This window comes from Pinus tabuliformis, chromosome 2_2, assembly GCF_031772625.1.
Source record: "Pinus tabuliformis cultivar Carrire ecotype Pingquan chromosome 2_2, CPIR1, whole genome shotgun sequence".
NCBI classification, from domain to species: domain Eukaryota; kingdom Viridiplantae; phylum Streptophyta; class Pinopsida; order Pinales; family Pinaceae; genus Pinus; species Pinus tabuliformis.
Window position 1 is genome coordinate 1196406708 of NC_142300.1, and position 22708 is coordinate 1196429415.

Below are 22708 nucleotides of genomic sequence, written 5' to 3' on the forward strand. Positions count from 1 at the left end.
AGGGACAATGAAGATATATTTGAAGGCTAGCTTTCCTAATAAAAGTTTTCTTGGATAAATCTCGTGTACACATTTTCTTTTGTGTTTGTTTTGCTTCTCTCATATGCTTATTTTTAATAGATCTTTCAAGAAATAACTTTTTCTAAGTTGTTATTATCAAACACAAAATTAGCATAGCTAATATTCTTGTATTTAATTATTATAACTTTTGCCTTATAAGAATTTATTGAGATATAACTATTGAAAATAAATGTTGGTGAAATATTTGTTTCTTCTTAAGTTCAGTAGGGCAACTCGCTAGAAGAACTATGTTATTAGTGTGAAGAAGAAATATGATTATTATTCCAACTAAAGTAGTGTCGTCATATCTCAGTTATTCCAAGCATGCCTTAAATTTGACAATATAAATGCATAAAAGAGTAGGGGACAAAGCACAACAAAGTGCTTAACTCATTTATTATAATTAATTTATTTTGACTCACTCTCATTACTCTTGAATTTAGTAATAATTATCTCATATGTCCCTATTTCAATAACTTTCAGCTCAAAAGAAACCTTTAACTCTTCTAATTTATTGCCAAAAATATTTATAGGCACCATATTAAGATATTCCATGAAGCCTATGAAGCAACACATGATATTGATTTGATTATTTCAACACTTCTAAGCACCTAGGAGTAATTAAGCCAGAGTTCATGGTTGAATGATATCTTCTAAATTTAACTTAGACTTTATCCCTTTCCCCCCAAATCTCTAACTACACACTAATCTTATTTTTGCGCCAAGAGGCACTCTCCAACCTAGTATGGGGAGATGTTGTAATGTTTAACATTTTGACTTAGTCAAAATAAAATAAAATTAACATTAAAACTAAATAAAATAAAATAAAATATAAAATATAAAATTCTCTTGCACATTATTTTTTCCCATGGTATTCTTAACCCATGGTTTTTTCCCATGGTATTCTTAACCTATGTTTTTTCCCATGGTATTCCTAACCTATCTTTTTTCTCCGTGGTATTCTTCTCTAATGTGGGATATTTAAAGGCTAATAATTAAATTAGCCTAGATCCATCATAACTTTGGATCTACCAAACGCCGAGAGGGATCAAATCTCTCTCTTGAGGTGCAAACCTCTCTTAGAGTAAAAAGAGATTTGATCCCTCTCACCGCTTTGTAAATCCAGCGTTAAGATGGATTAGGTTGGCTATAAATAATTTCATATACTCTATAAGGGTTGCATATATAGCCTTTTCCCATATACATTAAAATGCTTAGTGAGCACACGCCCATGGACAATCATGCTATTTTACAAAAAAATAATTTGATAAAAGAGATTTTTATAAACTTGATAAAAAAAATTATAAAAAAGGGAGGGGGATTCACAACTACTCATGCATAATAAGGGTGGCATAACTGCACACTTTAAGGCCACCTAACCAACACCACACTAGAAAATGCATTTGCAACCTTATATAAGGCCACCATAATTGTTGTGTCATGCAAGAACACCCCACAACCATAACATCACATGGGAGGCTATCCTCATGTCCTCATATAGAAGACTACCCTTTGTATCCTCGAATTGATGTTACTACAATGTGACATCATTATGGTAGACTGCCCATGTGCCCTCATAGAGCTATCCAAACTCCATAATAGGAGGCCCTTTTGACATGTGACCTTTTATTAATTCTTATAGAGTTTTTGTTGTATTCCCAAACATAATATTTTTATGTATGTGAAGAAATATATGTTGATTTAAGCTATTTACCATGCAAGTTCATAGTTCTTTAATAATATATTCATTTGAATGAGGCTAATTATGTTAAAATAAAGCCCTAAATGTATTGTACATGAGCTAATTAATCTAGTATTTTAATCATTAATTACTTATAAAAGAGTTAATTGAGAGTTGTTAATTACTCTTATTAATGACTCATCACTTGATTAGGTAAGAGTGGTTAGTTACTTGTAGTGATGACTCATTATTGAATTAGTTGAAGATTCCTTTAATTTGTGACCAACTAATATATTGTTAATAAAAACATATTATTTGTTTGAGTATATCTAGTGATGTTTTCTTCCATCTTTTAGGATTTACACATATAATCCACCCTTGGGTGTGTAGGTGACACCAACCCTTTATTCTTTCTCATTGCCATTTATTGCCCTGTATTATTATAGTTATTCCATTCTAGGTATTTGAAGATCCTTGTTTCAAGGTATTTTTCATTATCTTACAATAACCTATTGGTTATTGTAAAAATAAATTTGGCCATTGTAAAAAGACACGAGAGTAAAAATATATATAAAACATATGCGAAATGAAAAGAACTAACACACCCAAAATTATTGTAAAGCATACTAGTACGGGGCAAACAATCATCGCCTAGGGGTCGAGAAGGCATAACTCTTTGGTAAAAAGATTTGCCTCACTTCTCTTAAAAAATGTCAAGAAAATAAACCTCATGGCGACATCAATAAGTGCTTCAACATGAATGACCTTTTCTCCTCCTCTCCTAGGTTTTTTCTCTTTTCAAACCTTCGCTCTATTATTTTATAAATTTTTGTCTTGACACAACCCTTCTTAAACACCAAAAAACATGCTTTCATTCCACATATGTTTTGATACCATGTCGGGGCTTATAAGCATAATATACATGTACATAATTTGAATGAAAACGTGATTTTATCACACTAATTAACAATGTTAATAATCACCATTAACATCAATATTTGCATAAAGAGTGCAAGTGTTTATATACATACATTTATAAAATGTGAACTTAGTATAATATGCAAATTAAGTTACGATAGACTTATAACATATAAATTCAAATTTAATTATAATGAAACAACACCAAAAAAATCCATTAAACTCTAGATCACTAACATAAAAATAAATAAACACTAAAATTTAATTTATTCAATATAATTTGTCATAAATCGTAATTAAAAAAATAATAATTACAATTCACAAATTTATATATTAAAGTAGAATATAGTATACACACAATTCTCAAAAAAAGAAAAAAAAAGAAAAAAAACAAAAACAAAAACAAAAACAAAAAACAAAACAAAACAAACAAACAAACAAACTTTACATAATCACCACACTACCAAACCCTCCACATGGCACTCAAAAACCTTTAAACCATAATATTAATCTTTGGATCATTCACATATCACAAATAGTTAATCTACGATAAAAATACACCGTCTTTGGATACACCAGCTTCACAAACATCCAAAATAATGTCAAATTCCACTTCGCTTAAACAAATCATTTGGGTCAAGTCAAATTGCTTCAAGAGACAAAACATGAAAGTGGATTTGGGTAAATGCAAAGCAATATCGGGGCATTTTAAGGCGTAGGCTTACTCGCCTTAAATGGGAACAAAGAAGAAGAAAACAATCCGAGAGAAAGAAAATAAATAAGATAAGCAAAAATAAAGAAGAGTCAACCATTTACAATCCCACATCTACAACTCTTACTTGATAATCAGATATCTATGTCCAAGAACTGATGAAGGCCAGGACAAGGCTGGAGATTTTGGAAGCCAAAGAATAGAAAAGGACCACACATTTGAGAGATCACATTTGCAAATCAATGTTTAATGGAAGGTAATAGAATTTTAAAAGAGAAAGTAGCAATGTTACAAGAGGCTCTAGAGACAGGAAAACGAGAATGGAAAAGCATGAAGACATCATGGCAAACCATGAAAGAATAAATAGCAGCAAACAAGGATGTGATAATTTCTAAACCAACTTAGGTAGATACATAAGTATCTCAGGAAATAGACCTTTTGAAAGATAAGGCAAAAAAGAACAATAAGAAAGACAGTCCAAAATAAATTAAAGTTAGAGCTGAAGACACTAATGGTTACATAAGGATAGAGGAAGAAGAAGATGCAAATGCTCATAGAGCACAAGAAAGAGAACACAAAGAAATAAAGGACATGAAAACAAACTTTATTATCAGGGGAATAATGGACTATGGAAAGAATGAAAGTACTCTCAATCTGACAAGGGACATTATGAAAGAGAAACTACACTGGAAAGGGAAAATTTGCCAAGTAAGGAGGGTGGGGAAGATATGTGAAGAGAGGCCTCGACCCATTAAAGTCACCATGGTAAGCGTGCAAGACAAACACCATCTCTTGAGCAAAAAGAAACTCTTGAAAGACTCACACTTCTTCTTAGATGAAGATTTAAACAACAAACAACAGGAGGAGAGAAGGGAAGAAGTGAAGAAAATTAGAGCAGCAAGAAATGAAGGGAAAAGGGCATGGTTGTACAATGGTAAAGCAGTTATTGCAATGTTTGGGCCTTAGGGCAAAACAGGGTAGCAAGCTAGAAGTAAAGAAAAAATAGAGAATTTGATAATAGGGAGGAAAACAACCAGATCAACATGGATGAAAAGGGGTGAAGACTCAAATTTGAGTCTCATGTGGCAAACTGTGTAGCAGTCAACTCCTACCCAGGTCTACCTAAGTTTAGTTTGTTGGAATTGTAGAGGTTACCCTTGGGGGGGGGGACTTGGGTTAGGGCCTATTACGGAAGTAGGAACATAATTTGTCTCACGGAAACTCATGAACATGATGGTTGCAAAACTCTTGTGTTTGACGATTATTTGAAGTTAGCAGTTTGGAACAAGGTATGGGGGAATACTAGTTTTAGTGAAAGAAAAAGAAGGTCGTCACATTCATTTAATGAAAGAAGATGCAAATAAACAATATTTATGGTTCAAAATATTAGAGAATGAGAATCACATAAGAATTGCAGCATGTTATTTTCCCCCTCAAGTCTCAAAAACTTACAAAAATAAGGGGCTAGACAATAAGGATCAATATGTAGCTTTAAATCAAGATATTGTCGCGCACTCTCGGCAGGGAGAAGTTCTTTTAGTGGGAGATTTCAATGCTAGAACAACAAATCAACAAACTAGTATTCTTTGTTTTAAAGAAGATCTCAATCCTATATGGCTCACTTAAGAGGAGCATCCCCGATGGAGATGTTCAAAAGATGACAAAGTTAGCAATCATTTTGGAGAGGAGTTGCTTACACTGTTTGGTGCTTTCAACTTAATTATTTTCAATGGTCTAGATATATGGAAAATGTTTGGGAACTTCACTTGCAACACATACAATGGGGCAAGTGTCATTGAATTTATTCACAAAGCTTGACAGAAAATATAGACAAAGTTAAGATTGGAGAGCATATTTGGGACTTAAAATCAAACCATAACCCAATTTATATATAGTTATCATGGTTAGAAGAAAGGCAACATAGGAGGAAAACCCAATGTTCTCAACAATCACTATCAAGGGGCAAAATTCTTCTAACACAAGAAAATTGTACTATCTTCAAGACAATGCTAGAGAGATTAATTCAGAAGGAGAAAACTGGTTTCCAAAGCTTCAATAGTCATGAGTTAACAAATATAATTCAAAGTGCACTTGAGAAGTGCAAAATAGCAAAAAATAGGAAATCAGAATCAAATTATTTTCTAGTAAATGCTTGGTCTGATGAGGAATGGAAAATGGCAAGGAGAACCTTGAAAAAGACAAGTAAGGAGAAGATGAATGTAAAGTTATATAAGCAGATACTAAAAAGGAAAAAAGATGAGTTCATGCAAATAAGGCGAGAAGAGTTAATATATCTAGGCAAGAATAACCCAAAGATTTTTCTAGCAAGAACTTCAACCAAGGAAGAAGCAAATCGAAAATAATATTACAACTAATCAATGGTTTGAATATGCAAGACAACTCTATGAAAAAGAATCAGAGGCTGAGCCTCCCCCATGATCAACACAATTGCAAAGCTCTTCACATTACAAGCGGTCGAGATTGGAATTAAGAAGCTGAAAATAGGAAAGGCAAAGGACTTGGTTGAACTTCAAGCAGAGTACCTAAAATGGGGAATGAACACTCTTGCACCGCACATCATGGAAATTTTCAACAACATCATTCAATAAGGATTCCCAAGGGACTGGACGATTAGCCTAGCAATACCCCTTTTTAAAAAGTGGAGGCATTAATAATCCTTCCAATTATAGAACCATTATGATCAATCCGTTGTTTGCAAAGATTTTCGACAACATGGTAGAAAATAGAATCAGTAAGTGGGCAGAAGTAAAAGAAAATAGGGCAAAAGGACAAGAAATTTTTAGGCCGAAGCATTCTATAGTGGATCGTGGTATCACGTCGAGACACATTATTGAAAAGGTTTGGGGGGACAAAGAAGAATTATTTTGCTACTTTGTTGACTTCAGAAAGGCATTTGACACCGTCCCAAGAGATAAATTGTGGCGTAGAATGGAAGAACTTGAAATTCCTTTGCATTATAGAGCTGCTACCCATGGACTTTATGAAGAGGTGAAAGTCAAAATTAGAACCTCAGCGGGTATTTTAGAAAGCTTTAGAAGTGACATTGAAGTCAAGCAAGGTTGCCCTCTATCCCCTACTCTTTTTGGTTTATATATTGATAAACTGGAAGAGTGGCTAAATCTGCAAGGTGGAGATGGTGTTCAGTCAAGGGAGTTTGTGATAAAGCTTATTTTATATGTTGATGATATTTTATTGATTTCTAAATCGGCCCATGGATTGCAGATGCACCTATATTCCCTTGAGCATTTTTGTAGAGTAGTGGGGATGCAAGTCAAATACTAACATGACCAAAATAATGATCTAATAAAAAGAAGAAGAGGCAACATACGTTCTTCTTTGAAGGAAAGATTCTTGAAGAAGTAAATGAGTACAAGTATCTTGGGATTGATTTCAACAATAAATTTAATTGGGAGGATTGCAGAAAGAAGCGAATTTTAGGAGGGTGGAAATCATTATATGCTCTTTAAAACATATGTAGAGAGGCAGAGTTATGAGATTGGAAAATGATTAAAGTGCTTTTTGGATTCCTAGTTTGTCCAGTGATGCTATATGGGTGTGAATTGTGGGCTAGTAGCACCCCCATCTCAAAATGGAAACAAATTGAGAAAATCCAAAAACGCTTGATCATGAGCAATTTTAAAATAAAAAGTTCAGTACCTTATGAGATAATGTTGAGTGAAACATGAGCAACTCCCATCGAAGCAATTGCTATGGTGTGACTCATAAGATATCTAAAAATAATTGAGCAAATGGGAGTAGGTAGATGGCTTAATGTTATCTTCAATGAAGGCATGAGTGAAAGAAAGAAAACATGGATGAAACAAAACTACACATGGATGCAAAAGTGGAATATCTACCTCAATGCCTATCCCACAAATAACAAGGAGCTAAAGAATTTTGTTATGGAGAAGTTTCGTAAACGGGTATGGGGAAAAGAGTTGGGTAGAAAGAAGAAGTACTACATTGAGGAATTCAACCCTACGTGTGATCTCCAACAAAAAGAGTACATTGGAGCTAGCATTTCATGGAGGGAAAAGGTTCTTATTGCTCAATTAAGAACCAACTCGCATCAGCTTCAGTGTGAAACAAGATGGTGGAAAAGGCCTAAAGAAGTTTGGGAAGAACGGGTGTGTACATTTTGCACGTCTAGGGTAGTGGCATTGGAAAAACATTTCATTTTGGACTGTGATGCATTCAAAGACACCAGAGAAAGTTATGGGAATATGTTAGCATCAATTTCTTGGCATTGTCTTTTCAACGAGGGGATTGTTGGAAGACTGGGCTAGTTCATCATCAATTTGAATAAGAAAATGATTGAATTACAAAAGGCGAAACACAAGGAACTGATGGTCCCATAAACTATTTTTATTCTCGTGGACATTAAAATATCATTTCATTTCATTTATTTTGAGTAGACTCATAGGGAGCATTCAAAGGTCGGGGGGCTGAAATAACATGTTTAACACACCTTTTACATTGAGGAAAAGATCACATGCTTTGTTTTTCAAGATTACGAGCTAACATCTTCTAAGTGATGGATCTTAAAAAATTATCATATTAAATTAAATTAATAATACAATATTTGAAATTTAAAAGGATTACTCCATGTAATTGTTATATGACTTATTATTTAATTTTCCATTATTTATAATAAATAATGGTTAATAACCTTTACATAAATTTTGAAAAAGTTTGTTTGTTTGTTTGTTGTTGTTGTTTTTTTTTTTTTTGTTTAATTGGGATTTTATTTATTTTTAAGTAATCTATATTATAATATTAATGTATTTGTATTTATAGGGATTGGGTTTGAGTAGTTTAAGGAGACGATGTTTTTGCTCTAAAAATTGGAAAATTCGACATAAATTTGACAAAATCCAACGTTTTTTTTGTTTGGAAATTGGGGTTACAGTTGTCAAGCTTTAGAATTTTGAGTACCCCATGGGTTCTTGATGGCGTTGAAGCCATTTCCACCATCAAAAAATGATTCAAACACTCCCACGGTCGAATTTCTTGAAAAAATTGCAGGATTCCGATAAGAAATTTGTTGTCCAAGTGAAATCGTAGCCTCATTAGACAACACCTTTTAACATTCTAGTTTTGATCCCAAGATTAAAAATGTATATTTGTAAATATAATAAATGATTGGGGTCAACTGATGTAATATGTAAACATTGTACATGGAAAATGATAAAATAAAATATATCGTTGGTTGTAAGATGAATAAACATAGAGTCATAGGGGGCTATGAAACACAAGAGAGGGTGCTGAAAGGGGGTCAAGGGGAAATCCATATGCTTATAATCTCATGTCACTTTTTCTATATTATATGTCATTACCATGGAATCCTCCTTTGACTTATTGAGAGCCAATCATTGAATGCATGTGTGAGGTTGGTAAAAGAGTCACCTCACTAGTTATTGAAGCATGAGGGTATGTACACTCATGTAAGAGGTGGGTGGGAGAGACAACTCACCTAATTATGATAGCATGGATTGAGTATAATAATCTTTATAAAGAGTATGAGTCAATAAAAGAAGAGTTAATTCAAACGAAAGTGGGGTGCAGATTGTTAGATAGGAAGAAGTGAAGGAAAATAAAATTTTGGGGTGCTACAAGGGGTGGTAGCCATATTCTATGTTGAAAAACTAGTTTTGGGAGCTGGAGTTTATGCTAAGAGCTAGACTAGTATGCATGTGAGGAGTTCTCATTAAGAATAACGCGAGAGCCTATGTAAAGACTTCTATAAGCACTCTTGTAACAATTGGATTTTCGATAATTTTTTGTACAATTTTTCCCTAAAGCCCTAAAAGGAATGGAGATTATTTAAGGGACTATGGTGCAAATAAGTAAATTTCATCCCTTAGATTGTGCACGCTAATGGGGAATAGACCTAGGTGTTTGGAATTGCTACAAGAGTCATGGCACTATGTTTTTATTGGCTATTGGGTTGTATGTGTGGACTATAAATACCCATAGGAACTTATTAGTCCTTATGAACTCATAATCTTAACTAGGAGATGACTTACTATTAATAAATTTAAAATAACAAACCTATGATTAAGTGAGATATCCCATATTTACAATCAAATTATATAACATTTAAAATAAATAAATACGCACTAACTATTTAGTTTTACAATTTTAATATTATATTAAAATACTTAAATACCATAATGTTCCTTATGAGATAATATTGAGTGAAACAGTAACAACTCCCATCAAAGCAATTGCTATGGTGCGTCTCATAAGGTACCTAAAAAGAATTGAGCAAATGAGAGTAGGTAGATGGCCTAAATTTATTTTCAATGAAAGTATGAGTGAAAGAAAGAAATCATGGATGAGACAAAACAACAAATGGATGCAAAAATGGAATATTTAGCTTAATTCTTGTCCCACAATAGCAAGGAGTTAAAGAATTTTGTTATGGAGAAGTTTCGTAAGCGTATAGGGGGAAAATAGTTGGGAAGAAAGAAGAAGTACTATGTTAAGGAATTCAACCCCATTTGTGATCTCCAACAAAAAGAGTACATTGGAGCTAGCATTATTTGGAGAGCAAAGATTCTTATTGCTCAATCAAGAACTAACTTGCATCAACTTTGGTGTGAAACAGGGCGGCGAAAAATACCTAAAGAAGCTTGGGAAGAACAAGTGTGTACTTTTTGCGCTTCTAAGGCAGTGGAATTGGAAAAACATTTCATTTTGGAATGTGATGCTTTCAAAGACATCAGAGACAATCATGACAATATATTAGCATCAATTCCTTGGCATTGTCTTTTCAGTGAAGAGAGTGTTAGAAGGTTGGGCGAGCTCATCATCAATTTGAGTAAGAAAATGGTTAAATTGCAAAAAATAAAAAACAAAAAAACTGGTGATCCCATAAACAATTTTTAATTTCGTAAACATTAAAATATCATACATTCATTCATAATTCATGATCTATATATTTATACAAATTAAGATAATAATACACAAATCAAGATCCCTTAAATATCAAAATCCCTAACTTTTTTTTAAATAACATGAGCAACAAAAATAAAATCTAAATATATTACAACCCAAAATTTAAAATTATTAAATTATTATTTATGGAAATTTTTAATAACGTGCCCCAACAAAAAAAAATCCAAAATTTGGAATTATTAAATATTATTTATGAAAAATTTTGTTCGAAAATCTTTCAAATAAATTATCTGCTACAATGTTTTTTTGAAAATCTAACTTGAACCATTAATGAAACCTCTATTTACGTGCTAAAATAAATACATCTCAACCCACTTATGGAAAAACATTTTAATTAAACCCGTTAAGTAGGATTTGTGAGAAAATATTATAATATTTCAAATATAAATAAAACTTAATCGCTACTAATCATGTCACGTAAAAATCGTAAAATAAAATCTTTGAATGACGTGATATATAGATTATTATGGAATAATTAAGATTGTGAGGGCCCTATTTCTTCAACCAGCACACGTGAAAGCTGAATAAAAAATGATAAAGTTGAATTAATATCCATTTTTATTATTGAATAATCATCCTTTGGAAGTTGTGTAATTTATTCAAATCTATCCTAAATGGATAGTGGGAAAGTTTCATAATTCCCTTCCAATGAATTTCTGCCTAACATAAGACAAATGGTATTATTAAAGTGCCTTTGATACCTCAATCAGACATAGGAACTCTTTCCATTACCATTCAAATTCGTAATGGTATTATTAAAGTGCCTTTGATACCTCAATCAGACATAGGAACTCTTTCCATTACCATTCAAATTCGTTTTAACTTGTGTACCATGAGTGACTAAGGTAAAGTGATATTGCACTTTATAAAATACATATATTCTTTAAAACTTTGGTGGTTGGTGGGATCAGACTTATTCCATAAGCATAGAATTTTTGAGACTTTGCCATCTTGTCTAATTGGTATTTTTTATTTTATTTATTTTTACAATTTTGAGTGGTGTGAGATTTTCCTACTTTATTATAATGATATGTTGTATACTGTCACAAGATGATGGATCTTAAATTAAATAAAGGATACGGAGGTAATGATTTTGTAATAAATTTGTAAAGTAATTAACAAAAATAAAAAAAAATGGTATATATATTTAAAAAATATGTTTAATTTTTTAAATGCAATTTTTAAGAAATTCAATTAATTATTATAAATTTAATTAGAAAATTTATTTTAATTTAAGATTTATTAAAGGTTAAGAGGGATCAAATATATTTTCGTTTTAAAAGAAGTTTTTATCTCGAGAAATTTGATCTCTTAATGGTTAGTAGATCCAAAATTAAAACGAGTCAATATATTTTATAATAATTTTTTAAAGTAATTAACAAAAAAAATGGTATATATGTTTAAAAAATATGTTAATTTTTAAAAACAATTTTTAAGAAATTAAATTAATTATTATAAATTTAGTTAGAAGATTTATCTTAATTTAAGAGGGATCAAATATATTTTCGTTTTAAAAGAAGTTTTTATCTCAAGAGATTTGATCTCTGGATGGTTAGTAGATCCAAAATTAAAATGAGTCAAATTAGTTTAATTATTAATTATAATTATTTATTTTATTTTATATTTAAAAAAATATGTTTTTATGTAATTTGACAGAGTCAAGATGTTTTAATTAATAATTATAATAATAATAATTTATTTTATTTTATTAGTTTTATTTTACTTTTAATTTTATGTAATTTGATTGAGTCAAAATGTTTACATAATATGACAAGATAGGAATACAACACTCTTCCATACTATATTAATATCAACAATTTCAACTTTTTATTATTATATTAATATATATCACTAAAATGCTATTAACAAGCCAAATACAATATGTCTTCATCATAAAATAAATTGTTTACCAAACCACTCTTCCTTTGACTCCCTTTTTAAGATCACAAAACCATTTAATTTAATCTCTCGTTTACCAACCCACTCAAGCTAAGTTCCTTTGACTCCCTTTTTAGAGTGACAAAACCATTAAATTTGACCTCTCTTGGTGCAACCACACGTTTAACCACTAACTAAATGTGTCTCATGGCTCCAGAAAAGTCCTCATAGAAATTGAACCATGGTTAAAAACTCCAAACTTTCCACCACTTTTTTTTAACTAGATAAATCAGCTACTAGGCACTCTAGTAACACAAGGTCCCTCGAATATGTAAACCTATTTTTCGTACACACTTGTGAATCAAAACAATTTAAACACCTCTTCTCACATAATACTTCATTTAAATGACTATTACAAACTAAACTGCCCTAAAACTTCTCACTTTCTACCTTTAAATACTTTAATATTATTCTTTAAAAAAATTATTCCTTAAAAATAAATTTAAAATATTTTTAAATTTATTAAAAATAAACTTAATTATTAATAAATAATCAAAATTAATTCATTTATAATCTTAATCTACTTAATTATTTTCTCATCAAACTCTTACCTACCATATTAAATTTTTATGGTACGTACTATAACCTTAGCCTTAAAATATAAAAAACATATTTTAAATTTATTAAAAATAAATTTAATTATTAATAAATAATCAAAATTTATTAATTTATAATCTTAATCTACTTAATTATTTTCTCATCAAACTCTTACCTACCATATTAAAATTTTATGGTACGTACTACAATCTTAACGAACTTGTTTCTCTTACCATCCATCCCTCACCCACCTAATTAAAAGTGGACAAAATGATAACCCTTGATATCTTTAAGATACCACACTAAACATTTCCCTTCAATCACAAGGGAAACCATCCCAAGATAACTTACCTTGAGATCCACTCTATAATCAATTCATTTCCACAATTAACAATCATTTTATGGTCCTCGACTGCATTATGCATTAATGGCCTGTTGAATTATACCAAAATCTACATACATCTGCCATCTTTCTTCCTGTATCTTTGCACACACTCCTCGTATTTGTATCACACATGCTTTCATTGAGCACAAGTCTCTGCAACTTTGAAAGTATATACTGCACAGTCAACACAAATCATTTGCAAATCTGTGATACATGTATACATCGTCCCTGTCCGTATGCAATCATAAGATCTCAGAAAAAAACAAATCTCTGAGCATCGATATACAGGAGGAGCAGGGTACAGTCCCCATATATATACAGAGGCAAGTGGGTACTTCACCCAAGTAACAAACAAAGAAGATGCAGCAGCAAAACCTATGTGAAGAAGAGGAAGCCATGACATACGACGAAGTTTCCATGCAAGAAAGCAAGCATTTCATCAATGCTCTTCAGGTACATTGATTTTTACTAGGCCTTGTTTCTTGCGTGTCCTTCAATGGGCTCCAGGCAATTTAACTTCCCTTACTTGCCATTTAGGTGTTGTTTTAGATATGCTTTAAAGATCCTCGATGTTTTGTAGAGGGAGAGATTTTAAGCCTTTTGACTGTAACCTGCATTTAGTATTGCTTGGGACATTGCCCAGATGATGCGGTTGTTGTTTTTTTTGTTTGGATTTTTGGGTATTGTTTTAAGGGATGTTATTGAGTTACAGCTGATCAAATAACGAGTACTACTTGCATTTGGATGTTCTTTTGGAGATGCTCTACATCTACATGTGTAGAGATCCAACTTGCAATTAGCTATTGATTTGGACATGTTTTCCATAACAAGTTATAGAAATCCAACTTGCATTCAGCCATTGTTTCCGGACATGCTTAGGAATTGAAATTGAAACTGAAATTATAGTAGTATCGGTTCATGGCCAAAGGAAGGTCAATGGGACTCGAGTAGGATGGGCACAAATAGCAAAATGAGTGTCTAGTGCATCGCCTACCCAAAAAAAAACCAAATCTAGGCTATCAATAATGCAGGAAGATAAAATAGTAAGTGAAGGAAACCCTGAACATTGTAGAAGAAAATTGACAGGAAGTATGGGAACAGATTGAAGAAATGGGAAAGGGAGTTTGAGTCTGGAAGAGTGTGCAATTATCACAATCACAATAAAATTCCTGCTGTAGAGCTTGATGATGTCGTCAAGTGAGTGCTCCAGGCTGAGAAGAGGTCGCTGGACTAGTAGTGGGGGTTGTAACTTGTAAAGAACCCTTTACAATAGCTCTTCTACCATTCAAGACTGAAATACCCTTGGAGCGGAAGAACCTGGTGAAATGATCTTGCCTGCCTGGACTGGGCATGGAGGGGAGTTGTTGTAGCTCTATGATGAACTCTGGAACTGAAGAGATGAATTGATCTTGAGGCTGCAAGCGTGAGGGGCAACGCTCAACTCGCCTTCTGCTGTCTATTCCAGCATGAGATGCAGTCACTGTATAATTCCATTTCATTTGTTTGTTGTAACTTGTTTTAGATATTTGCATTTGTTTGTTGTAACTTGTTTTAGATATTTGCATTTGTCTCCGTTTCTCCATTTGCAATTTTTTATTAACTTAAAAAAATTGAAAACCCTTTTTCAGAAAATACATTTCATCTTATCTTTACGTTTTTCATGATGCTGGAACGAATTTAAGGAAAACATCATCCTACAAATATTTGGAAGTGAAACTGTCTAATGCTGAAAGGGTTATCTCAAATTTTTGATGGTTTGATTTGTCACCAATTGCAGGAACTCAAGAATTTAAGGCCACAACTTTATTCTGCGGCAGAGTATTGTGAAATGTCATATCTTCATAATGAACAGAAACAGACGTATGCCTTCTTACACTTTCTTTGTTATTGTAGCCTTCTGTGCATGGTTGGATAATGATTATGTCTTCCAGTTGAGCCTGAGTTGATAGGATTGCATCCGTGGTCTTGGCAAATAACTGATTAAGAATAGAACAATACAGTGTCTTTAGATTCAGCATAGTCATGAGCATTTTATAGATGGCTTTAATCAAACAATGCTTTTCCTGTGCTTCCGCACAAAGAATTCTTGTAGCAACTCGTGTTCATCTTGCTAGCTTTTTCCATCTATAAAATTGGTGAAACAGAATCACTAGAGGCCAATATCTCATATTTAACTAGTAAGTTATAATTCAGTATTTTTTCTCAGAGAAAAGTCAAACATTTAGTAAATAATGTGAAGAACTATCACTCCAAGATTTTCTTCATCTTGGGTATGTTCAATAGAATTCTCTGAAAAGTTAATTTGGTTGGAATTTTTTTTGAAAGGATGACATGATATCAACTATAAGATGAAGTTACAGACCAAAGAATCTTCGATAGGGAGATCAAATGCTCCAATATGTTTGAATGTTGGGATATTGTAGATCATTCTTGATTAACAAGCCACTTGATCCTAGATTCTTGTTGCAAGTCTCTTGTGAAATAGAATGTAAATTTGTTGGTTGCCCCCTGGGATGTCAGGAAACTGGGTAGATTGTGGCACAGTTTCTTTGAGATTAGGTGTACCATGGCACAGTTCCAGCCACCATCAGTGCTTAGGAATGCACAACACTAATGTTCCAACCAGTAGTGCATTTTCACAATTTACTTCACTTTCAATTTGAAGACCTGAGAGAGGAGAGAAAAAGGCAAAGTTTTTTAACAATCAAAACTGTTTGTTCAAAATTTTGGAGAATTTAGAGCAGATTGAGAAAGTATGTCCACTTTTATAGGGATTCTATGCTTGAACTTGACATGAGCTGCATTTCCCTGAGTGTACCTCAACAGTCACTTTAAAGTTGAAATACTCATAGCTTTAACATGAATGATTTTGTTAAGCTCTAGTTATGATAAACTTATCATTTTCATATGAAATTCAAAACCATCCTTATAAGCAACCCTAACTTTAAAGGATATGCACTGGACAACTTATATAGATGACATCTTTACTTGCATTTATGGTCGCCGGGAGACCAGCATGTAGATATGAGTTAGAAAAATAATATTCCTCATTTTCTTTTATGACCACATGTTTTAACAGAGGTTCATCTTTCCTCTATGTAGTGTTTTGGAAAATTTGAAAGATTATGCAGTAAAGGCTCTGGTTAATGCTGTTGATCATCTAGGCACTGTTGCTTACAAGCTTGACGACCTCCTCAGTCAGCAAACTACAGAACTATCAACTACAGAACTTAAGATAGCTTGCCTTGATCAGGTATTTCTGTGTACAGTATAAAGTTGTTTGGTTGCTACACTCAGCCAAGCACTTTGAGCAGGCTGGTTGTTTAGTTCAGATTTCAGCACATTTGACCATGATGCTGTAAACTTGTTTTTGTTCTCTTTTGTGCTTGAATCACATATAAGTTATCTAAACATGTTGAGATCTTCACCCATGTGACATTTTTTTGTAATTTTAGAGGCTTCTCACTTATCAAGAGTATAATGATAAGGAGGGTATGAAGCAACAGTCTCTGGTAAATAGTGTCCCAAGATACTATAAACACTATATTTTACCATGTAAGTCTGAAGGTTCATCTGCACTTGACATGTCTATTATGGAAGTGTAAGTCAAAACAAATCTGATTTGATCGTTGTTTGTTGATATGTTCTTAAGACAGGCCCGCCAAGTGGACGCTTTTATGGTTCTGCAGAGAAAGTGTCTGGAATAGGACAGGAAAATGCACGGGAAAAACCCCAACCAGTACCTCCTGGTACACCCATTTTCCCAATAGATAAAAGTTGTTTTCCTGGTTTCAGTCTAGAAGAGTTTGTTGTAACATCTTTGGATGGCTTGTTATAATAGACTAAGAAGTCATGCTTCTGCATAATGATATTTTCCTAGTTATATATACAAATGTAATTCTGTGATGGTTGCTGACACATATGACCTCGTGTTTCCAGGTACAAATGTGAATAGAAGTCTTTCATGGCATTTGGCAGCAGAAGCTCGGACTGCATTGTATGGAAATTCTAATATTCCAAATAGGTATTACCATTTAATATTCTGATCTATGGTACATAATAGCATTATCATGTAAGTGGATTCATCATTCGATAGATGACTATCAGTGATCGCTTTAAGGGCACAACAATATTAACAGTTGAGAAAACAATATTATTCTGTTTTACAATTACCAATGGTTTCACTTATCTGTCAATTATTAACATCAAGAATGACCAGTGACTTTTCTCTTTGATTTCTTTTTCATCCTATCTCATGCAAAATCTTATACATAATTTTTGGCAGCAATGAGTTCTACTCAACGTCTTCTACTGCAGCATCAGAAACGTTTTTCTTCCCAGGTTTGTGCTCTAAGAGCATTTATATTTATTTAGATGTCAGAAAATTAGACTATTACAGCCAAGAGCAGTGGCTTTGTTTGCAGGGTAGAGGCTTGATTTTGGTTTGTGATTCAATGTAGTTATTTGCATATAAAATCATGTTTTACCCTTCAACCTTCCTCTTGAGATCATTTATGATTTATAGTTTAATTTTTCACTGAATGAACACTTTTATTGGGTGGCTACAGAAGCTGAAGTTTCCATTCCATCATTTTCTGGTCCACAATCTCGTGTCCAGTCAGTGCCTGGGACTCCTGGTTCTACTACTCCCAATTCGTTTGGTGCTGGACGACGGGTAAGCTCAAGAGCTCTGACAAAAACAGTGCAGTTTGTACTAGACTGTTCTGATTGCACCAGTGATCATTCAAAGAAACCAAAGGAAATGAATTCTTGTTTGCCTTTTTAGTGCTTGGATATATGTATACCAACTATGGAGGCTCTTCCTTTTTTATCTACAAGAATATTATTATACTAGTATGTGTGATGAACTTTATATGCCTTTAGCAATGCTGGTTGCAGATTTATGCATGTTGACCATGACCATCTCCTTGACATAAGAAATGTGATAACTTAGTTTCAGTCCTGCTAGGAATTCTTCAAATCTGGATTCTGAGTGTTTTGCTTTTATAACACTTCATTGAATTATGATTATGTCATCATTGGTTTGATGTATCTTAAAATCTGTAGTCATGAGACTTTTTTTAGATTACTTGAATGGTTAGGCCAAAGCATGTAAAGAGCTATGCTTTCAGCTTTTGAAAACTTAGACCATGATACCAGATTTCTGCCACTTTGCCTTCTATCCTGTACTGTTGATCAACATAACTCAATATGAATGCTCAAATCACATTTCAAGATCAAGACTTATGTATGTTTTCAACTGAATAAGATCAGCATTCATTCTGTTGGGTGTGCCAATTTACAGTGGTAGAATTTCCTGGGTTTCCAGCAATGCCCTACAATGCAGCTATTTGTAAATATTCAATGAAGGTCACAAAATTGCACTGTTGGCTGCTATATTTAAAGACATTAATGACCTTCCAAATGAAATGGATACTTTGATGAAAGTTATTCCAGTGTTCACTATTCAGCTTGGAAACATGCAACTCCTTCAAATAAGGTTATATTCTTAGCAAAATATTGGGGTGGTATAAAATTATAAATCTGTATACCCATTTCTAATCGAGGATTATGACTTGTTTTATAGATTAATGTTCACCTATTCCACCAAAATCCATCTTTTTTCTGAAGGCTGCATATTTTGTCAGTCCTAATGGTTGTTGAATAACATATTGTTCTCACTGCAACCAGGGTGCTTATGTATAGCCATGGGACTGCCTAATTAATTATGATTGTAAACATATGGCTTCAGCTTGACTTCTGACGTCACTTCAACAAAGCTTTTTACTGACTCTGGTATCTTGTCAGATTCCTAATATTTAAAATAATTTCTCCAAAGAGGATACAATATTGAAGTTGTAGTGTATTTTACGGTATATCTGACCTTAATACAGTGCCAAAAAATAGATAATTGTATGGCATGAATCATATTTTTCAAATATTGCTGGAAACTCATTTGCTAAATGAGAAAAATAACTATGTACTGGCCAATGGAATAAAAAACAATAAAATCTTTTGCTTATGCTTGTATTGAATGGTTGGGATATTGATTTACTTGAAAGTCCTTGCTATTTCTTCAAAGTATGCATTTAAAGGGGATGAAATTTGCTTGGCGTCATAACAATCCATGGCATCAACAAGAGAAGATAATATAAGATAAGTTTATTATTGTCCAACGAATGACCATTAAATGGTCAATGGGACTGCTAAGTAATCTGAGTCAATATGAAGCGGGAGTACAAGGGCCACATCTATAAAGCAAGATAAAAGCAAATCTAATCTAAGATCTAAGATCTAAAGCCTAAGCATATAAAATTGTAATGCCGATATAGGAATCATATTGCTATTTAGAATATGTAATCCTAAGACCAAGAAGAGAAATATCATGTGTGAGGAAACTCAAGAGGGTGCCTCAACACATCCTGGTGCTACCACTATCTCTTGCAAATAGGAGGACGAAATGTCTTCTGCTGGAATTACAATCTCGATATTTGTCCTAACTTTTGATGTTGAAGAAAGGAAGCTCTTGATAGATGTTTGACCAGAGGAGTTGTGCCATGGTATGTCTTGCTCCCTAGATGGAACCCCCTGTAGAATTTTGTAGCTATGGTCGGTCTTCATAATTAATATTTTAGCCCTTTGAAATATATAATGAAAAAGGCAAGACATATTCTTCATGTCATTTTATTGTTAGCCCTTGAAATGATTAATATAAAACATTTTCTTTGTGTTGGTTTCAAAAGAGAAAAGTTTGAATTTTGAATTTTGGCCCCAAACTTGTCAAGTCAGCCCATAGATGGAACCCCCATAGAATTTTGCAGCTATGGTCGGTCTTCATAATTAATATTTTAGCCCTTTGAAATATATAATGAAAAATGCAAGACATATTCTTCATGTCATTTTATTGTTAGCCCTTGAAATGATTAATATAAGACATGTTCTTCATGTTGGTTTCAAAAGAGAAAAGTTTAAATTTTGAATTTTGGCTCCAAACTTGTCAAGTCAGCCCATCCTTCAAGTCAAGTCGGCCCTAGTGAAGAGACACCCATTCAAGCTGGCCAAAACACTATATATAAGGCACTTGACCTCCTCCACAAGACACAATTCAATCTCACACATAACAAAGTATCTTCTGGGCATCTAAGCGAATGAGAAGAAGAATAAGGACGAAGACATCTCTAACATCTTATCTATCTCTCTTTGACTTTGCACGTGTGGTTCTCTCTCCTCCTGTAGCTTTGCACATGTGAACTTCTGGGCGGCTTTTAGGTAGCAGGGTCGAAATTTTGGGCAGCATATTCTAGGCAAAAAGGCCGAGTTTTTGGGCGGTTTGTGGGAGGCCGAATTTTGGCCTAGGTGTTGAAGGAAAGGTAGCTAGGTTCGGTCTTCATAAATGTGTCTTTGATATTTGTATTTATTCAAGAAAAGAGAAATTATTTTTATGATATTTGTCAATGAGTTTCTTGCTCATTGAAGTAGGTCAAGCACATGTTTAAGTGCTTCTAGGAAGTCAAAGAGTCAATGTATTTATGTAAGACCCTTTAAGGGCATGTTACACTATGTATAAAATGATATAAAGGTCAAAGGAATACCTCCAAGCAAAGTCAAAGTCATCTCCTTGCAACAAAAGCCTTCACGCAGCAAAAATAGTCAAGTCGGCCTAAGGACAGTAAGTTGGCCTCAAGTCGGCCCAAAGGAGGGACAATCCTCTATATATAGAAGCTGTCCACTCCCTCCCAATGTCCATCAATCAAGCTCTGAAATCAGCGAAGGTAGAAGTTGAGGAAAGTGAAGGTAAAAGGCAAGTCTAAGGGTCTCCAAGACAAGCGAAGAAAGGAGGAAGAAGACCGAAGTTTAGGGGACTATTTCTAGGGCTAGAAACAGTCATGTGCGAAGAAAAGTAAGGCAAATCTGCGGAATAACACCAGCTAGAGAATAGTTCATGAATTATCATTGTTTGGGAGAGAAATCAAGTCTACAAGGCCTCCCAAGTCTAGCGAAGGAGTCTCTCTCTCTAGCGAAGGAAAAGAGCCCTAATTCTCTAGGGTTCCTACCACACGTAGCAAAACTAGGGCTAATGTTCAGTTACATCAATTTGCAGACCTATCTCAAGAAGAACCTCGTTGGATCAAGGGAAGGGTGTCTTCGTGAGTGAAGATCATCTCTAAGTAAAGAGGAAGCATATCGCATCAAGAAGCTCACATAAGCAAGAACTATCTCTAGACAAAGATCGAAGGAGGAGGATGAAGTGTTGGGAAGCAAAGTGCCGGAAGGAGGAAGTCAATGTGCTGGGAACAACGTGCAGAATAGAGGAAGGACTTGACTTGTGCTTGGAGGATATCCTAGTCAAGGGTCTAGGGTTTGGCATTGATTAATAAGAAGCTTCAATAAGAGAAACTTATTGAAGGGTTTTCCTCTCAAGAGAAGAGAGGTTTTGGCCCTGACAAAGAGACATCATCTGTGTTCTTGTCTTTATGTTTTTGGTAGTAGTTTGATGAAACACACACACTAATAATAAGAAGAAGATCAAGCTAATATAATTGTAAAAATGCTTCACAAATTGTTATCAAGCAGTGAAGAATCACACTACACCTAATTGCCCTAAATTCTTCAACATGGTATCAGAGCTAAGGTGACGCATCAAGGAAAGGGCATCTCAAGAACACTCATCAAGGAAGGACATCTACAAAAGTTGAAGCATCAAAGGACAAGAATGTCTACCATCTAGCATTCATCAAGGAAGACTACAAAGCAAGAAGAAGAGCCTTACACAAAGGCACCTACAAGAAGAGCAAATCAAAGCAGGACCTACATCAAGCTACAAGTCATCAAACAAATCTCATCATCAAGCAAGCCCACTTGGAGAAAACATCTTGAGGAACATCAAGATTCAAGGAAGGCAAGCCATCAAGACTTCAAGGAGAAAAGAAGTCAACTACATCTCAAAATCTATCAAGTAAGTATATGTCCCCTTTCTAAATATACATCAATGTCTTTTTGCAAGGAAATCAACAAATTGGTAGGTACCAATAACTTTCTTGCATGGAAGAAGAGGACTGATTTACTTCTCAAAGAGAATGAACTTCTAGAACATGTCAAAGGGAATATCACTATCCCTGCTAAGGAACAAACCTAAGCCTTAACCAAGTACAATAAGGATGAGACAAGAGCTCAAAGGATTCTAATAGAATCTATCAAGGACTCTCTCATTCCTTATGTCTCCAGATTTGAAACATCAAAAGTATGATAAGCTAGTAGAGCTATTCTCAGTATCCACATCCGGAGAAGTGATATCTCTAAGAAATGAATTGTACAAGATGAAGATATCAAAGGAAGGAATAACTCCCTACTTCATGAAGATCTATGAGATGATGGATCAACTTTCAAGACCTTGCGGAAGTCATGTCTGACAGAAAAATGACAACTGTATTACTCAATGCTCTATTTGAGGATTGGGGTAACTTCACATCAAGCATATATGCCAAGAAGGAAGCAA

The 22708-nt window shown here is 33.6% G+C and overlaps 1 protein-coding gene across 1 annotated transcript; it reads left to right on the top strand.

The window, feature by feature from the left end:
* The first annotated feature begins 13121 nt into the window (after positions 1 to 13121).
* LOC149197785 (protein ABIL1-like) lies at positions 13122 to 18447 on the top strand. Its single transcript, XM_089403997.1, has 8 exons — positions 13122 to 13665; positions 14990 to 15072; positions 16315 to 16465; positions 16668 to 16767; positions 16869 to 16961; positions 17152 to 17236; positions 17498 to 17553; positions 17781 to 18447. Exons 1-8 carry the CDS (start codon positions 13573 to 13575, stop codon positions 17996 to 17998), a joined length of 879 nt encoding a protein of 292 aa, XP_089260123.1. The 5' UTR covers positions 13122 to 13572; the 3' UTR covers positions 17999 to 18447.
* Positions 18448 to 22708: the final 4261 nt, after the last annotated feature.